Raw genomic sequence first — 16,167 nt, 5'->3', positions numbered from 1 at the left:
CTCTGGAGCAGGTTTTCATCGAGGATCTCTCTGTACTTTGCTCCGTTCATCTTTCCCTCGATCCTGACTAGTCTCCTAATCCCTGCCACAGCATGATGCTGCCACCACCATGCTTCACCGAAGGGATGGTGCCAGGTTTCCTCTAGATGTGTCGCTAAGCATTCAAGCCAAAGAGTTCAACCTGGTTTCATCAGACTAGAGAATCTTGTTGCTCATGGTCTGAGAGTCCTTTAGGTGCCTTTTGGCAAACTCCAAGCATGCTGTGATGTGCCTTTTACTGAGGAGTGGCTTCCGTCTGGCCACTTTAAAATAAAGGCCTAATTGGTGGAGTGCTGCAGAGATGGTTGTCCTTCTGGAAGTTTTTCCCATCTCCACAAAAAAACTCTGGAGCTCTGTCAATCTAAACATTAGGTTCTTGATCACCTCCCTGACCAAGGCCCTTCTCGCCCGATTGCTCAGTTTCGCCGTGCGGACAGCTCTTGGAAGAGTCTTGGTTGTTCCAAACTTCTTTCATTTAAGAATGATAGAGTCCACTGTGTTCTTGGGGACCCTGTGCTTTAAAGACAAGTCCCTTGATCTCAAGGCTTGGTTCTTGCTCTGACATTCCCTGTCAACTGTGGGACCTTATATAGACAGCTGTGTGCCTTTCCAAATCATGTCCAATCAATTGAATTTAGAACAGGTGGACTCCAATCAAGTCGTTGAAACATCTAAAGGATGATCAATGGAAACAGGATGCACCTAAGATCAATTTTGAGTCTCATGGAAAGGGTCTGAATACTTATGTAAATAAGGTAATTTTGTTTTTAAATGTAAAAAATCTAAACACCTTTATTCACTTGGTCATTATGGGGTGTTGTGTGTAGCTTGATGAGGAAAATGTTTTAATTAATACATTTTAGAATAAGGCTGTAAGATAACAAAATTTGGAAATGGTCAAGTGGTCTGAATACTTTCCAAATTCACTGAAAAAATGTCTGCAAAATTGGTCATCAAATTTGAGCCGATCTTCATCTAAGTCAAAACAACAGACAAACATAGTTTGCTTAAACTAATAACACACAAATTATTGCATTTTTCTTGTCTTTATTGAATACATAATTTAAACATTCACTGTGTAGGTTGGAAACAATATGTGAACCCCTAGGCTAATGACTTCTCCAAAAGCTATTTGGAGTCAGTTATTAGCTAACCTGGAGTGCAATCAATGAGACGAGATTGGAGATATTGGATAGAGCTACCCTGCCCTATAAAAAATACTCACAAAATTTGAGTTTGCTATTCACAAGAAGCATTGCCTGATGTGAACCATGCCTTGAACAATAGAGGCTCAGAAGACCTAAGATTAAGAATTGTTGACTTGCAAAAAGCTGTACAGGGTTACAAAAGCATCTCTAAAAGCCTTGATGTTCATCAGTCCACGATAAGACAAATTGTCTATAAATGGAGAAAGTTCAGAACTGTTGCTACTCTCCCTAGGAGTGGCCATCCTGCAAAGATGACTGCAAGAGCACAGAGCAGAATGCTCAATGACTTTAAGAAGAAGCAGCTGAAGACTTACAGAAATCTCTGGAACATGCTAACATCTCTGTTGACGAGTCTACGGTACGTAAAACAATTAACAAGAATGGTGTTCATGGGAGGACACCACGAAAGAAGACACTGTTGTCCAAAAAAACATTGCTGCACGTCTGGAGTTTGCAAAAATTCACCTGGATGTACCACAGTGCTACTGGCAAAATATTCTGTGGACAGATGAGTTGTTTGGAAGGAACACACAACCCTATGTGTGGAGACAAAACTGCACAGCACACCAACATCAAAACCTCATCCCAACTGTAAAGTATGGTGGAGGGAGCATCATGGTTTGGGGCTGCTTTGCTGCCTCAGGGCCTGGACATCTTGCTATTACCGGCGGAAAAATGAATTCCCAACTTTATCAAGACATTTTGCAGGAGAATGTCAGGCTATCTGTCTGCCAAATGAAGCTCAACAGAAGTTGGGTGATGCAACAGGACAACGACCCAAAACACAGAAGTAAATGGACAACAGAATGACTTCAACAGAAGAAAATACGCATTCTGGACTGGCCCAGTCAGAGTCCTGACCTCAACCCGATTGAGATGCTGTGGCATGACCTCAAGAGAGCAGTTCACACCAGACATCCCATGAATATTGCTGAACTGAAACAGTTTTGTACAGAGGAATAGTCCAAAATTCCTCCTGACCGTTGTGGAGGTCTGATCCGCAACTTCAGAAAACGTTTGGTTGAGGTTATTACTGAAAAAGGGGGCCAACCCGTTATTAAATCCAAGGGTTCACATACATTTTCCACCCTGCACTGTGAATGTTTACACGATGTGTTCAATGAAGACATGAAAACATATCACTGTTTGTGTGTTATTAGTTTAACAGACTGTGTTTGTCTATTGTTGCGACCTAGGTGAAGATCAGATCACACTTAAAAATAAATGTTTTCTGATCCTCCTTATGTCTCTCAGTTATTGGATAGACTCTTCAGAACAAACTTCCTTTTCTGTTGTTCCATGTAGTATAACTGTTATTCATTGAGTTTTTATTGGCTTATAGCAATAAGACCATATCATGTTTTTAATTAAATTATTATTATTATTTTTCTTGATACTTCAAGGGGCCTTAAAAATCAATATCAAATAGCAAAATGATCTTAAAACATTCCCAAATTCATAGGTAGCACCTCCGTCACTCGGTCACGTCATGCCACTGTTATGAACGTTCTCAAGCCGCCCTCTATCGGCAGCGCCATAGCTGTGCCCTAAAGTTCTGATAAACCCAGTCATTCTGGACAGAGGCTAACTTATGTTAAGTCTACATTTCAATTAGGTGCCTGAATATTTGATGACATTGCTAAAGTAGCTAGCTAAAATTCGGTGGCCTCCCCTCAATCTTAGCTAGCTAGCTAACATTATACCGCATTTAAAGTCAAACTGGTGACATTAAAAATGTCCTACTAAATATTTGCCTCCTTTTGAATGTCATTGTATTTCCATACCAATGTAATGCACTTTTGATGAAATATTCATCAGCGCTCATAGTCGATACATTTAGTAGAATGCTCAATCGGGCATCAGTCCAAAACAAATGTTCAGAACAATATTGTGACGAAACATGCCACACATGAATAGCTTAGAAGAGCCCTCCCTCCCCACACCCCTCTCCCAGCTTAGACAGGGCTTAGACTGTAGTGGGTTAATTGACCTTGAGTTCCGCAATGCCAGTTTGTCAACAGAAAGAGCCCTACAATGGCAGTTTGACAGGAGCTCGGATGAGTGTACTAAAGATGGGAAATATATATTGTATAATGAATATTAGTTTTACTTCTCTAAAGTAACCGATGTCTTAAAAAATGTCTGAACTTATAAAAAGGATCTGAAATAAACATTTTTGCTTGGGGCAACATATACATTCAATAAGTTACAAAAGTTGGACATTTGTCGTGGCAAGGTGGGGATTGAGTTGCATATTATACTGTTTAAGCTGGTGACTCAGTTTAACTTGTAATCATAAGCCTACTTAATTCTACAATCAAGTACTTCCCATGATGATTTGGCAACGTTCATAGGTGGGGAGTGAAGTTGGTGTTTGTTTGCAAAACAATGGTACTGCATGTGTTTTCAGAACAAGGAAAATCCATTTCTATCACAATTTCAAAAATTATTTCAGCGACTAGCTGGATGCAGTTGACATTTTGTCTTCACTGTAAAACATTGGTACTGCATATGTTTTCAGAATAAGGTGGACTCACAAAACACAAATGCTTAGTTTATAAAGATGTCTGAGTGTTGGAGTGTGCCCAAGGCTATCCGTAAAAATAAAAAACAAGAAAATGGTGCCGTCTGGTCTGCTTAATATAAGGAATTTGAAATGATTTATACTTTTCCTTTTGATAGTTGAGTATATTTTTGCAATTACAATTATTTTAATACTTACGTATTTTTAAAGCCAAATACTTTTTGACTTTTACTCAAGCAGTATTTTTTAGTGACTTTCACTTAAAATTGAGCCATTTTCTATTAAAGTATCTTTACTTTTACTCAAGTACGACAATTGGGCACTTTTCCCAACACTGGATTCCCCAAACATCATAAGTACAATGTATATCCTATAAATTCATTAATTTGCTTTTCTGTCAATCAGGTATTTCATGGAACTCCCAGACATTGACTATGAAGTGTGATTCCTTTATGCATTTCTGTTTAATAAAGACATTTATATTTCAAGCTGAATTGTATGTCTATCCAGTCCTCTGTTGAATGCTCATTAAGTTTATGGAAATTGTGAGAAATCTATACAGTGTGGTACATTACATTGTGTGATTTGAGAAATTAAAAAGTGTTGTACATTATATTGCATGATAGGAGAAATCAAAATAAAGTCTGGTACTTGAGATATGCTGTATAAGTTGAGAAATTAAAAATGTACATTACAATTAAATGTGTTAATTTATCCTCCGCAATGCCCAAAAAACAAGGGTATAAATCATCAACAGTTTCAAAACCTGTCAACTTAGCAAAAGTTTCCTAATACTGATGGGCCATTGTTCTTTGAGGGCACTATGGATATATACAGATTTGTAGAATGACACACCAAATGTCTAATTTCATCACATTTCACATCTCCAGGACACACCATTGATCATGGGACTGAAAGCTCATTGGTTGACAGTGGAATGAAATGGTCTATAAAAAGCATATTTTTGCTGTTAAGTTACAATACAGCATTAGTCTCAAGTTGAATACTTTTAAAGCATTTTACATCTTCACTTGAACAGGTAAGAGTTTCATAGAATACTGTAGTGGAGTTTAGTCAGGCGTGTCTAGCTTTGAATTCACTGTATGTCTTTTTCATTTCAAGAACTCCGTGGTGACCATGAAACTACTATTCCTAGTGATGTGCCTGATTGGAATTTGTTCCTCCATTCCTGTAAGAATTCTTGAAATACAACATCAAGCCTTAAATTTACACATCAATACAACAAGAGATTGCCGTTTCCATAGATTGCATTGCATTGGAATATGACAATATCTGAATTATTACAATATGATGGACTTAAGTTCACACTTTGAGTGTTGATTACTTTATACCATAATATCATTCATCCTGGGATTTTCTTTGTGTGTGCAGGTGTCTGAGGAACATGATCGAGAGGAGCGCTCAGCTAGCAATGAGGTGCAGTAATATTTAGTACTATCTATTAGGTATTCTGTCTATTAGAGTACTATACTATACTCTCTCTCTCTCTCTCTCTCTCTCTCTCTCTCTCTCTCTCTCTCTACAGAGGTACAGGGGTTATGGCCGTGGTTCGGGAGGGTTTTACCCCTATCAGCAGCCTCGGTACCCATCCTACTTCCCCAATGCGCAGCCTTCTCAAGATAACTTGATGGCCCTCCTGCCCTTCCTATTGGCCAGCCTCGCCTCTGCTCCTGCCGCAACTCCTGCTGCAGCTCCAGCCCCAGCAGCGGGTGGAAAATGAGACGGGCGTTGATAGGGGAAGGAGAAAAAACTTGTTTAAATCAAATATGTTGACATTAGCTCCTGTTCTGAGCTGATATTCCATCATTAATAAATTAAATGAGTTAAGATCCGTCATTGTGTATGTCTTTGTCTGTTGTGTTCTGTTTGTTTGACAAACTATTTGAGATCCTTTCAAAACAAGTGTGAAACCTCTCTGATATCAGGTGGAAGGCTTTACAAGTCCTAAAACAATTGTAAACAAGTATGAAATCAATAAAACTTCTGAATTCATAATCAGTTCCAGAGAATTTGTTGTTTCCAAAAAGGGGTCAAGACCCACTAGCAGTTATTCTTGGGTTGCAAATAACCAAATACACTCCATGGCCCAAAAAACTCTGCTCATTGAACATCTCATTCCAATATCATGGGCATTAATATGGATTGGTCCCACCACATTGTGAGGGAGACACTTATTTGCTGGTCAGTTTGTCTCTACCCAGTCAGAGATAAAATGGAAACTCACACAGAGAATCACACAGAGAATGTTTTCTCCATAAATGTAGACGTGGAATAAATATTGTTCTGGAATTAACAGCAGATGGGAAACAATGATACAGTAGGCCTATACTGACATTTTCAGTTAGCACATTTGATTAATAGCAGTGGCAAGAGGCTAATTTGTTTGCCTGTTTTGCAATGCCCAACGTTACATGGAACACCCAGACATCATACAACATCCTTCATTGCAACACATTTAGGCTTCATCAGGGCTTTGTGATTGGCTGAAAAACACTATATATTGTTTGTGTATTGATATGTGCTTTCCTTGAGCATGATATGCCGGCATAGAGGTGGAGGTGCAAGACCATGCAGGATCTTAAAGACAAGGCTTGCATCTACATACTGCTTAAAGCTATCCAGACTAAATTAACTGTGTTTGTAAATTATGTGACAATGGTGGTATCTGTTTGGTTTATTATCAAAAATCTTAATTGTTTGTTTGTAGAGTGATTCAATTGGTTTCAATTGAGTGTGACCAGCATGTGAGATAATATCTCAGATGTGAGAAGATCAATGCATGCATATATAGTTTGGTGGCCTCCAGAGGAAGGAAAGGTCTTATAAGCCTAAAGTTGGATAATCCAAACTTAACCGTGCAAACCACCTTCTTCACATGTGTCTTAAATGTCAAGTTGGAGTCCAAAATGACACCAAGATACCTGAAGTTAAGCACTACTTTCTGATTCTCCCCATTAACAACAACAGCTCATTGGGAAGAATCAATGGATTTCTTAGAGAAGTACATACAAAGAGTCTTGTCGATATTTAAATGCAGGGAAGAATTAGTAATCCATTTAGAAACATAGCTGAAGTTAACTTGTTTACAACCAATTGCCTATTTTATGAGTGCACATACAGAACTGTATCATCTGCATTTTAACTTGTGGGCAAGCGAGAGATAATTGATACAGATAGTAAAGGAGGCCTAATATTGACCCTTGTGGGACACCAATGGTATAGTAAAGAGCGTCCGGCTGAGTGTCCCCCCAAACAAACCCTTTCACTTCTGTTTATCAGAAAGTTATACATCCAACTAATGACTTCATGATCCAAAAAGACTATGCCGACTTCACCACCTAGAGTTGAAGTCGGAAGTTTACATACACCTTAGCCAAATACATTTAAACTCTGGTTTTCTCAATTCCTGACATTTAATCCTAGTAAAACTTCCCTGTCTTAGGTCAGTTCATCACCACTTTATTTTAGGAATGTGAAATGTCAGAATAATAGTAGAGAATGATTTATTTCAGCTTTAATTTCTTTCCTCACATTCCCAGTGGGTCAGAAGTTTACATACACTCAATTAGTATTTGTTAGCGTTGCCTTTAAATTGTTTCACTTGGGTCAAACATTTTTGGTAGCCTTCCACAAGCTTCCCACAATAAGCGGGTGGCCCTGCTCTCAAGCTCTCAAGCGGGAGGCCCTGCTCTCAAGCTCTCCAGTACGCCTTCACGGTCCGGTCCATCCTGTGCCACCTCCACACACCAGTCCTCCGGTGGCAGCTCCCCGCACCAGGCTTCCTGTGCGTGTTCTCGGCCCAGTACCACCAGTGCCAGCACCACGCACCAGGCCTTCAGCACCACTGTTCACCAGAGCCTTTCTCTTCTCCAGCGCTGCGTCTCCCGCCTGTCTAGCGCTGTCAGAGCCTTCCTCCTCTCCAGCGCTGCCGGAGTCTACCGCCTGTTTAGCGCTACCAGAGCCTTTCTCTTCTCCAGCGCTGCCGGAGTCTCCCACCTGTTTAGCGCTGCCAGAGCCTTTCTCCTCTACAGCGCTGCTGGAGTCTCCTGCCTGTTCAGAGCTGCCAGTATGCATGGATCAGCCAGAGCTGCCAGTCTGCATGGAGCAGCCAGAGCTGCCAGTCTGCATGCAGCAGCCAGAGCTGTCAGTCTGCATGGAGCAGCCAGAGCTGCCAGTCTGCATGGAGCTGCCAGTCTGCATGGAGCAGCCAGAGCTGCCAGTCTGCATGGAGCAGCCAGAGCTGTCAGTCTGCATGGAGCAGCCAGAGCTGCCTGTCTACATGGAGCAGCCAGAGCTGCCAGTCTGCATGGAGCAGCCAGAGCTGCCAGTCTGCATGGAGCAGCCAGAGCTGCCAGTCTGCATGGAGCAGCCAGAGCCGCCAGTCAGCCAGAATCTTCCAGATCCGCCATTCAGCCAGGATCCGCCAGTCAGCCAGAATCTTCCAGATCTGACAGTCAGCCAGGATCCGCCAGTCAGCCAGAATCTTCCAGATCCGCCAGTCAGCCAGGATCCGCCAGTCAGCCAGAATCTTCCAGATCCGCCATTCAGCCAGGATCCGCCAGTCAGCCAGGATCCGCCAGTCAGCCAGGATCTGCCGGAACCACCAGTCAGCCAGGATCTGCCAGAACCACCAGCTAGCCAGGATCTGCCAGATCCAACTACCTGCCTGAGCTTCCTCTCAGTACTGAGCTTCCTCTCAGTACTGAGCTTCCTCTCAGTGCTGAGCTTCCTCTCAGTGCTGAGCTTCCTCTCAGTACTGTGCTACCCCTCAGTCCCGAGCTGCCCCTCAGTCCCGAGCTGCCCCTCAGTCCCGAGCTTCCCCTCAGTCCCGAGCTTCCCCTCAGTCCCGAGCTACCTCAGTCCCGAGCTGCCCCTCAGTTCAGTGGGGTCCTTGGTGGGGGTTATTAGGCCTAGGTCGGCGGCGAGGGTCGCCAATCTAAGGACGCGATGCAAGGGGACTAAGACTTTGTTGGAGTGGGGTCCACGTCCCGCGCCGGAGCCGCCACCGTGGACAGACGCCCACCCGGACCCTCCCCTATGGGTTTAGGTGTGCGGCCGGGAGTCCGCACCTTGGGGGGGTTCTGTCACGCCCTGGTCTTAGTATTCTGTGTTTTCTTTATTATTTTGGTTAGGCCAGGGTGTGACATGGGTTTATTTTGTGGTGTGTTTTTGTATTGGGGTTTTAGTAGGTATTGGGATGGTGGCTTAGTAGGGTTGTCTAGCATAGTCTATGGCTGTCTGAATTGGTTCTCAATCAGAGGCAGGTGATTATCGTTGTCTCTGATTGGGAACCATATTTAGGCAGCCATATTCTTTGAGTGTTTCGTGGGTGATTGTTCCTGTCTCTGTGTTTGTTGTCACCAGATAGGCTCAGTCACTTTGGTTTTTCTTTTTTCCTTGTTTTGGAAGAGAAGAGAACGTGAGCCGGGTGCGCCATTCTCCTTGCGGAGATGGTGCAGAATACATCAACACGGTCGGTCCCTGGGTTTGGGCTGGCCAACACGATTCGGTTTGCTTGGAAGGAAAAGGAGTTGGAGCCTTTAGGACGGGAAACTTTTGGAAGGACAATCTTGATGGGGATTCTAAAGCTGACGGTGAAGGACGTGTTTTGTTTCCAAGGCAACTCGTTGGAGGGAGCATTCGACGTGGCACTACATACAGAGGAGAAACACGATGATATCCTGAGAAGGGCAAGAGCAGTGGGAGGTGAGAAGCCGATGAGCAACTTTAGGGTTGTAACTGTCAACATTTACAACCCATACGTTAAGGACGAAGAGGTGAGGGCCTTTCTGGGGAGATACATGGATAACATCTCCTCAGCAAGGCACCTCAAAGACTCCCTTGGGTTTTGGAATGGGAGGAGAGGCTTCCAGGCCCTCCTCAGAGAGGACCCAAGGGGACATGGTGGCTACCTCCATCCTCCTGCTATGTTCTCCCTGGGGGCAGACAGGGGGACGTTGTTTTATGCACGTCAGCCTCCATTTAGCAGGCGCTGTATGGCCTATGGCCATATCTTCGCCTCGTGCAGCGCAAGAAAATGCAGATTTTGTGGATCTGGGGAGCATGAGGCGAAGGACTGTGACAAGGCGTGCCACGGGTGTGGCTCGTTAGCACACTTGTGGCGGGGGTGCCCAGCTCGTCAGAGGACATACTCGTCTGTGGCTGGGGGGGGAGCAGGAGCGGGGGATGGGGGAAGAAGAGGAGGGGAAGGAAGAATGCCTCATGACCAGAGTACAGGTCCAGAGGGGAGGGTCGCAAGGAAGGAGGAGGAGCAAGAAGCGGCGGATGGAAGAGAGAAGGAAACGGAAGGCACGGGAGTAGGAGAACCAGGAAAAGCGGCGGAAGAAGGCAAGCGAGTGGAGGAGCATGAGAGAGAAGAAAGCGAGGGAGGGTGGTGGAGAAGGAGACGGTGGAAGAGCAAGTGGAGTGGGGGAAAGTGCCCTGGTGGAAGAGATGAGGGGGTGAGGGTGGTATCTCTCCACTGCCGCCATCACCAAAGAAGAGAATTAAGAGGAGGGTGCGATTGGCCGACAATGAGAGGGACGGGATGGTCAAGAGAGTGATGGGGGTGGGAGAAACCTCTGGGTTGCTGCTGGTTTCCCCAGGCCCTCAACTTCTGTTGGGTGGGGTCACACCTAACAAGACTCAGGACTGGGTACAGGAGGAGGTGGGGAGTTTTTTGTTTGGGGACTCAGCCTCCCCTATGTTTTTCCAAACCAGCTGCAGCACTGGGGAGGGGGAGGAGTGTGGGGGTAGACCCAGGGTGCAGGGCACCCCGGAGCCAAACACTATTCCTGCATCCTGGGTTGGTGAGATGGAGGAAGAGGGGGGGATGGTGTTTTCACAGGTAGATATGGAGCAGGGGAGCATCGGGTGAGTCTCCTGTTTTTTTTTCTGTCTGGGTTTAGTATTTGAGTGTATTACATGTTTTTATTTTATTCTTTCATGGGGTCTAATTTGACTTTTGTTAGTTTAAATGTAAGGGGTTTAGGGGATTTTGTTAAGAGGAGGGCGGTTTTTAGTTATTTGGAGGGTGTGGGGTTTGATTTTTGTTTTTTACAGGAGGTTCACCTGAGGGATGGAGGGGATGTTAGTAGATTTAAGAGGGAGTGGGACAAGGGGGAGTCGGTTTGGGGTATTGGGGGGTGCACTCATCGGGGGTAGGGATTTTGTGTGGGCACAGGGAGGTAAAAGTGGAGGGTTCTTTTGTGGTGATGCAGGGGAGGGTTATAGGGGTGGATGTCCGATAAGGGATTGTAAATTTAGATTAGTGGTGGTGTATGGGCCACAGGTCGTGGCAGACAGGAGGGAGATGGTGGACGGTCTGGCGCCCATGTGTGTCACAAATAGGAAATTAGTGATAGGGGGGATTTTAATACAGATTTAGGAATAGGGGGGGATAGCAGTGCAGGCGCCATCACCGGGCTAATGGCTTGCCATGGTCTGGTTGATGGTGGCCTGCACACTACTCCGAAAATGGCCGGTCCTACATGGCGCAACTCCAGGGGGGTTGTGCAGAGGCTCGACTATATTTTTGTACCCAGGTCTTTGGTTAAGTTGTCTGGGCGGCTGTTGCCTGTATTCTTTTCGGATCACGACGGGGTGCTCCTGCAGGTGGGGTCGCCAGTCTGCCTCTTTGGTAGGGGGTACTGGAAGTTAGATCGGGATGTGCTGGAGGAGCAGGCTTTTGTTGACGGGTTTTTTGGTTTCTTTTGGAGGCTTGAAGGCCTCCGGTCCATGTGTGAGGGGGTGTTAAGAGTGGTGGGAATTAGTTAAAGTGAGGATTAGGGCTTTTATAATAGGGTATTGCAAGAGGAAAAAAAGGGAGGAGAGGAGGGAGGTGGATCATATCCAAAGGTTAATTGAACTCGAGTACGAGGCAGGCAACCTCGGCGGGTCGTTTGACTGGGAGAGATCCGCAACCCTAAAGGCGCAGCTCAGGGAGTTGCAGGAGCGGAAGGCTCGAGCTTTCCTGGAGCGTGCGCATAGTGGCTTTCTAGAACACAATGAGACTTGTTCTGCTATGTTCTTTAAGTCGGTTAGGGCCAGACAGAGTAGGAAGGTAATGCATGGCGTTAGGGAAGAAAATGGTAGTATAGTTAGAGAACCAGAGGATATGGTCAGGGTGACAACGGATCATTTCCAAGGTTTATTTAAGGAAAGGGAAATAGATGTAGAGTTTTTAGAACACTTGTCCAGGCGGTTGCCGGAGGACATTAGAGAAGTGATGGAGGCCCAGATCTCACTAGAAGAGGTTGAGAGCGCTCTTAGGAGGATGGGAAAAGGGAAGGTGCCTGGGATGGATGGGCTGCCGGCTGAGTTTTATCTCAAGTTTTGGGGTATACTTGGACCAGTGGTCCTCGATGTCTTGAAGGCCATCCTTGAGACGGGGGTCCCGGGGGGATCAATGGCTGTTGGTGTGATGTCACTTTTATATAAGAAGGGGGAAGTAACAGACCTTGGCAACTGGCGGCCGTTGACCATGCTGTGTGTAGATTACAAGCTACTTGCAAAGGTTTTAGCAGACCGGTTGCGCACAGCCCTTCCCTACGTGATATCATCCCTCCATGAGGATCAGACGTGCGGGGTAGAGGGCCGCTCTATTAGATGGAACCTACAGTTAATCAGGGACTCCATCGCTTGGGTTGAAGATAGAGGATTGCCTTTAATGGTAGCAGCGCTAGATCAGGCGAAAGCCTTCGATTGCGTGAATAGATCATTGTTATTCAGCGTGTTAGGTCGATTAGGATTTGGGGAGAAGTTCATAGGATGGATTCGTACATTATATGTCAGAGCGGGGTGCCGAGTTAGTGTAAATAGTCACTTGGGTAACGTTTTTGACCTCTCGTCTGGGGTCAGGCAGGGGTGCCCACTCTCGGCTCTCCTCTTCGTTCTGTACATGGAGCCTCTGGGGGCTGCCATTAGGGCAGACACAGGGGTGGAAGGCTTGTTGATCCCTGGAAGTGGTGGGCTGCGTGTTAAGATGACGCAGTACGCCGACGACACTTCCTTGCTGCTGTGCAAGGACTCGTGCCTGACAAGGTCCCTTGCCATCTTTGAGGATATCACCCGAGCGTCGGGAGCGGTTCAGAACCATGCAAAGTCTTCCGTCAAGTTATTCGGAAGATGGCGCGGTAGAACGGATGTGCCCGGGGGGTTATCTCTCTGTGAGGGGGCCCTGAGGATTCTCCGGGTCCATTTTGAGACTTCCGGCTCAGCGACGCTAAACTGGAACATGCGTATCGCAGTGGTACAGAGGAAGCTAGCAATGTGGAAGGCTAGGTATTTGTCCTTTATGGGCAAAGTCCTGGTACTAAAGGTGGATGTGTTGCCGTCTCTTTTGTATTTGGCGTACATCTACCCATTGCCGGCTTGTCTGAGGAGGCCTCTAGTGAGGCTTGTGTTTCAGTTCATGTGGAGTGGCAGGTGCGAGTGGGTCGCCAGGGCACGCATGCTCTGTCCCATCGGGGAGGGAGGTAGGGGGGTACCACATTTCCCCCTCAAGCTGGATGCAATTTTTGTTTCTTTCTTGTTAACGGAGCTTGCTCATTCAGTGATACACCTGTCCGGTTACCTCCTGCGGGTGTTCTTCTCGTATCAGGCGAGAAGCGTAATGGTGTGGTCTAACACGGGTCCTCGGGCGGTCCTGCCGTGGCACATTGGTCATGCGGCCAAGTGGCTGCGTGCGCACCCTGAGGTTGAAGTTGCCCGAGTAGGTTTAGATCACAGGCACCTGTACGAGGAGGTCAGAAAGGCAGGGAGTCCGGCACCTGTAGTGGGCATCTCGGAAGTGGTCTGGGAGGGGGTGCAGGCACGGGGTCTGGACAACAGTTATAGTTTGGTGCAATCCCCCACCTGTCCAAGATCCTCTTGTGGCAGGGAGGAGACTGTGCACCATGTCTTTTGGGACTGTGCCTTTGCCGGAGTAGTATGGGCTAGGGCACGGGTGTTGTTAGGTTTGGTAAGGGGGGATTTTGTATTGACGTGGGCCAGGTTAGAGAGAGGTGTAGGGAGAGCGAGAGGGACGGATAGGGACAGGTTTCTGCTCTGGCTTCTCATGAGTCTCTTTATACGGGGGCTGTGGGAAGCCAGGCAGAACATGGTGAAGACATGGAGAGATTGGGGGGTGGAAGGGATAGTGAGGAGGGTGGAAGGAGATTTGAGGGGGAGGATGAAGAGGGAGGAGAGGGAGTGGGGGCAGCATGCTGCTCGGGAGAGGTGGAAGGGGGGTTTAGGGCTGGGTGTCATTTAGATTTGTAAGGGGATAGATTAGGGACCGGGAGATAGGGAAAGGTAGTTTGTAGGGTGATGGGGAGGGAAGATGCCCCCTGAGGTTTTGTTTGGGGTTTTTGTTTAGTTAAATTAAAATACCATTATTGGAGTATGTATGAAAATTATGAGTTGTAAAAGAATGAATGGTATTGAAGGTAATAAATTATTTTTTATAAAAAATATAAAAAAATAGGCTGTATAGGTTTTCACGTTACATTTGTTGTTTTTGTATTGTTCGTGTTTATTCGTTCATTAAACATGTATGAAAATTACCACGCCGCATTTTGGTCCAATCCTTGCTACACCTCTTCGTCAGAGGAGGAGTTAGAAGAAAACCGTAACACCAAGCTGTTTAAAGGCACAGTCAACGTAGTGTATGTAAACTGTAATCTGACACACTGGAATTGTGATACAGTGAATTATAAGTGAAATAATCTGTTCGTAAACAATTGTTGGAAAGATGACTTATGTCATGCACAAAGTAGCTGTCCTAACCGACTTGCCAAAACTATAGTTTGTAAACAAGAAATTTGTGGAGTGGTTGAAAATTAGTTTTAACTACTCCAACCTGGGTGTATGTAAACTTTGGACTTCAACTATATGTTCAGTTTAGATTTAATTCACTCCAGAAAATAACAATTGGCTGTTTCAGTAGAACGGTTAGTTCTGAATCCAAATTGCATTTGATGTGTGGAGAATGAGGTGATCAGTCAGATGATCAGACACCCATCATTCAGCTAATTTTGATAGCACTGCAAGAATGCTAAAAGGTCGGTAATTTTTCACCAGTGTTGGGCCACCAGATTTTAAGACAGGTATCACTGCAGCAGACTTCCCAGCATTGGGAAAGAACCCATATTTGATGGACAGATTAACTAGATTAACTTGTGTCGCTTCAGGAATACAATGTCTAGACCAAATACATATTTTGTTCTAGAGCTCCTGAAGAAGCTAATAATACTCTCCACTGCTGACACTGAGATTTCAGGAATTCTGAATATTGGTTTATTATTATCTATGGGAGTGAGAACTGTGGCCTTGGTTGAACATCTCTGAGCCAGTTCACTGACAGAGTCAACAAATAAATTGTTAAACAATATGAAATTGAAGTCTTGAATTAGAATCCCATTAACCTTGAATTCAGGATGTTTTTTTGTACTTTTCAGCTCCTCTCCCTGTTAGTTTGTTGAGCTTTTCCCAAATCACATTGCCATTTAAATTTGCATCATTGATCACTCTAAGAAAGATCTCTGCTTTTGCTTTTTTATATTCCTAACCACCTTACTTACTTCTCAATGATGCAAATATACATCTCTCATCATTCTTACTAGACCTCAGTGCTTTTTTCAAGGAAAAATCCCGTTCTCTCGTCTGCCTCCAGACATCCTCGTTGAGGATTGGTAGAGAGGTTTACCGTCTTGGCTTACGTTGAAATGTCCTAGTAAAAGAGGTATCCACTTTAATAGCTGACAGAAATGTGCTGTATCCAGACTCTGGGTCTTCATTGCTTAACAGATCAGACCAGTCAAATTGACTTATAGCTGCATCATAGTTACTCTGCTCACTTTTCTGCATCTTGTTATCGTACTGTTGAACATTAATATGGTTCTTAAATCTCTTTCTAGTGAGCTTTCTAACCACCGATGTAACATTGTGGTCACATATGCCAGTAGGTAAGTTACTGGACTTGATTATTTGATCAAGTCTGTTAGTAAACACCAGATCAATTTGAGTCTGAGATGACTGTTACTCTGGTTGGATCTTGTATTATTTGAGTCAGGTTGAAATAATCTGTGATCTCTGAGATTTTTCCCGCAAGTTTTGTTTTCCCAGTTTATATTGAAATCACCCAGATAATCTCCTTCTTCTGATCACATTCTTTAATAAGCATGGCATTTAATAAAGCGAGATATCCGATGTTGGTGGTCGATATAATCCAATAACAATGAAAGACATATGAGGGGAGAGTAAGACATTCAGCCCCATACATTCAATGTCATTGGCGTGTTTCCATATGATACAATTACATTTAAAGTTTTTCATGAACATACGCAATCCACCCCCTCTGCCCTCTCCCCTGTCCCTCCTGAATATGGAATATCC

General features: G+C 44.9%; 1 protein-coding gene across 2 annotated transcripts in view; it reads left to right on the top strand.

Annotated features, from left to right (window-relative positions):
- The first annotated feature begins 4,730 nt into the window (after positions 1-4,730).
- LOC115137683 (cyclin-dependent kinase inhibitor 1C-like) overlaps positions 4,731-16,167 on the top strand; it is a 39,125-nt gene continuing 27,688 nt past the window's right edge. Inside the window, exons 1-4 of one of the 2 annotated variants that reach the window (XR_003864836.2) lie at positions 4,731-4,810; positions 4,894-4,962; positions 5,164-5,208; positions 5,318-5,624. Coding sequence is in view for 1 of the 2 variants with exons in the window: in XM_029674010.2 (XP_029529870.1) it covers positions 4,909-4,962 (54 nt within the window). In the remaining variant the exon portion in view is untranslated. Of the gene's footprint in view, positions 4,811-4,893; positions 4,963-5,163; positions 5,209-5,317; positions 5,625-16,167 lie in introns of those variants that run through there. The other variant, XM_029674010.2, reaches the window with a different exon arrangement.

Source organism: Oncorhynchus nerka, linkage group LG11 (assembly GCF_034236695.1).
Source record: "Oncorhynchus nerka isolate Pitt River linkage group LG11, Oner_Uvic_2.0, whole genome shotgun sequence".
Taxonomy (NCBI): domain Eukaryota; kingdom Metazoa; phylum Chordata; class Actinopteri; order Salmoniformes; family Salmonidae; genus Oncorhynchus; species Oncorhynchus nerka.
This window is presented reverse-complemented; position numbering and strand designations above follow the sequence as displayed.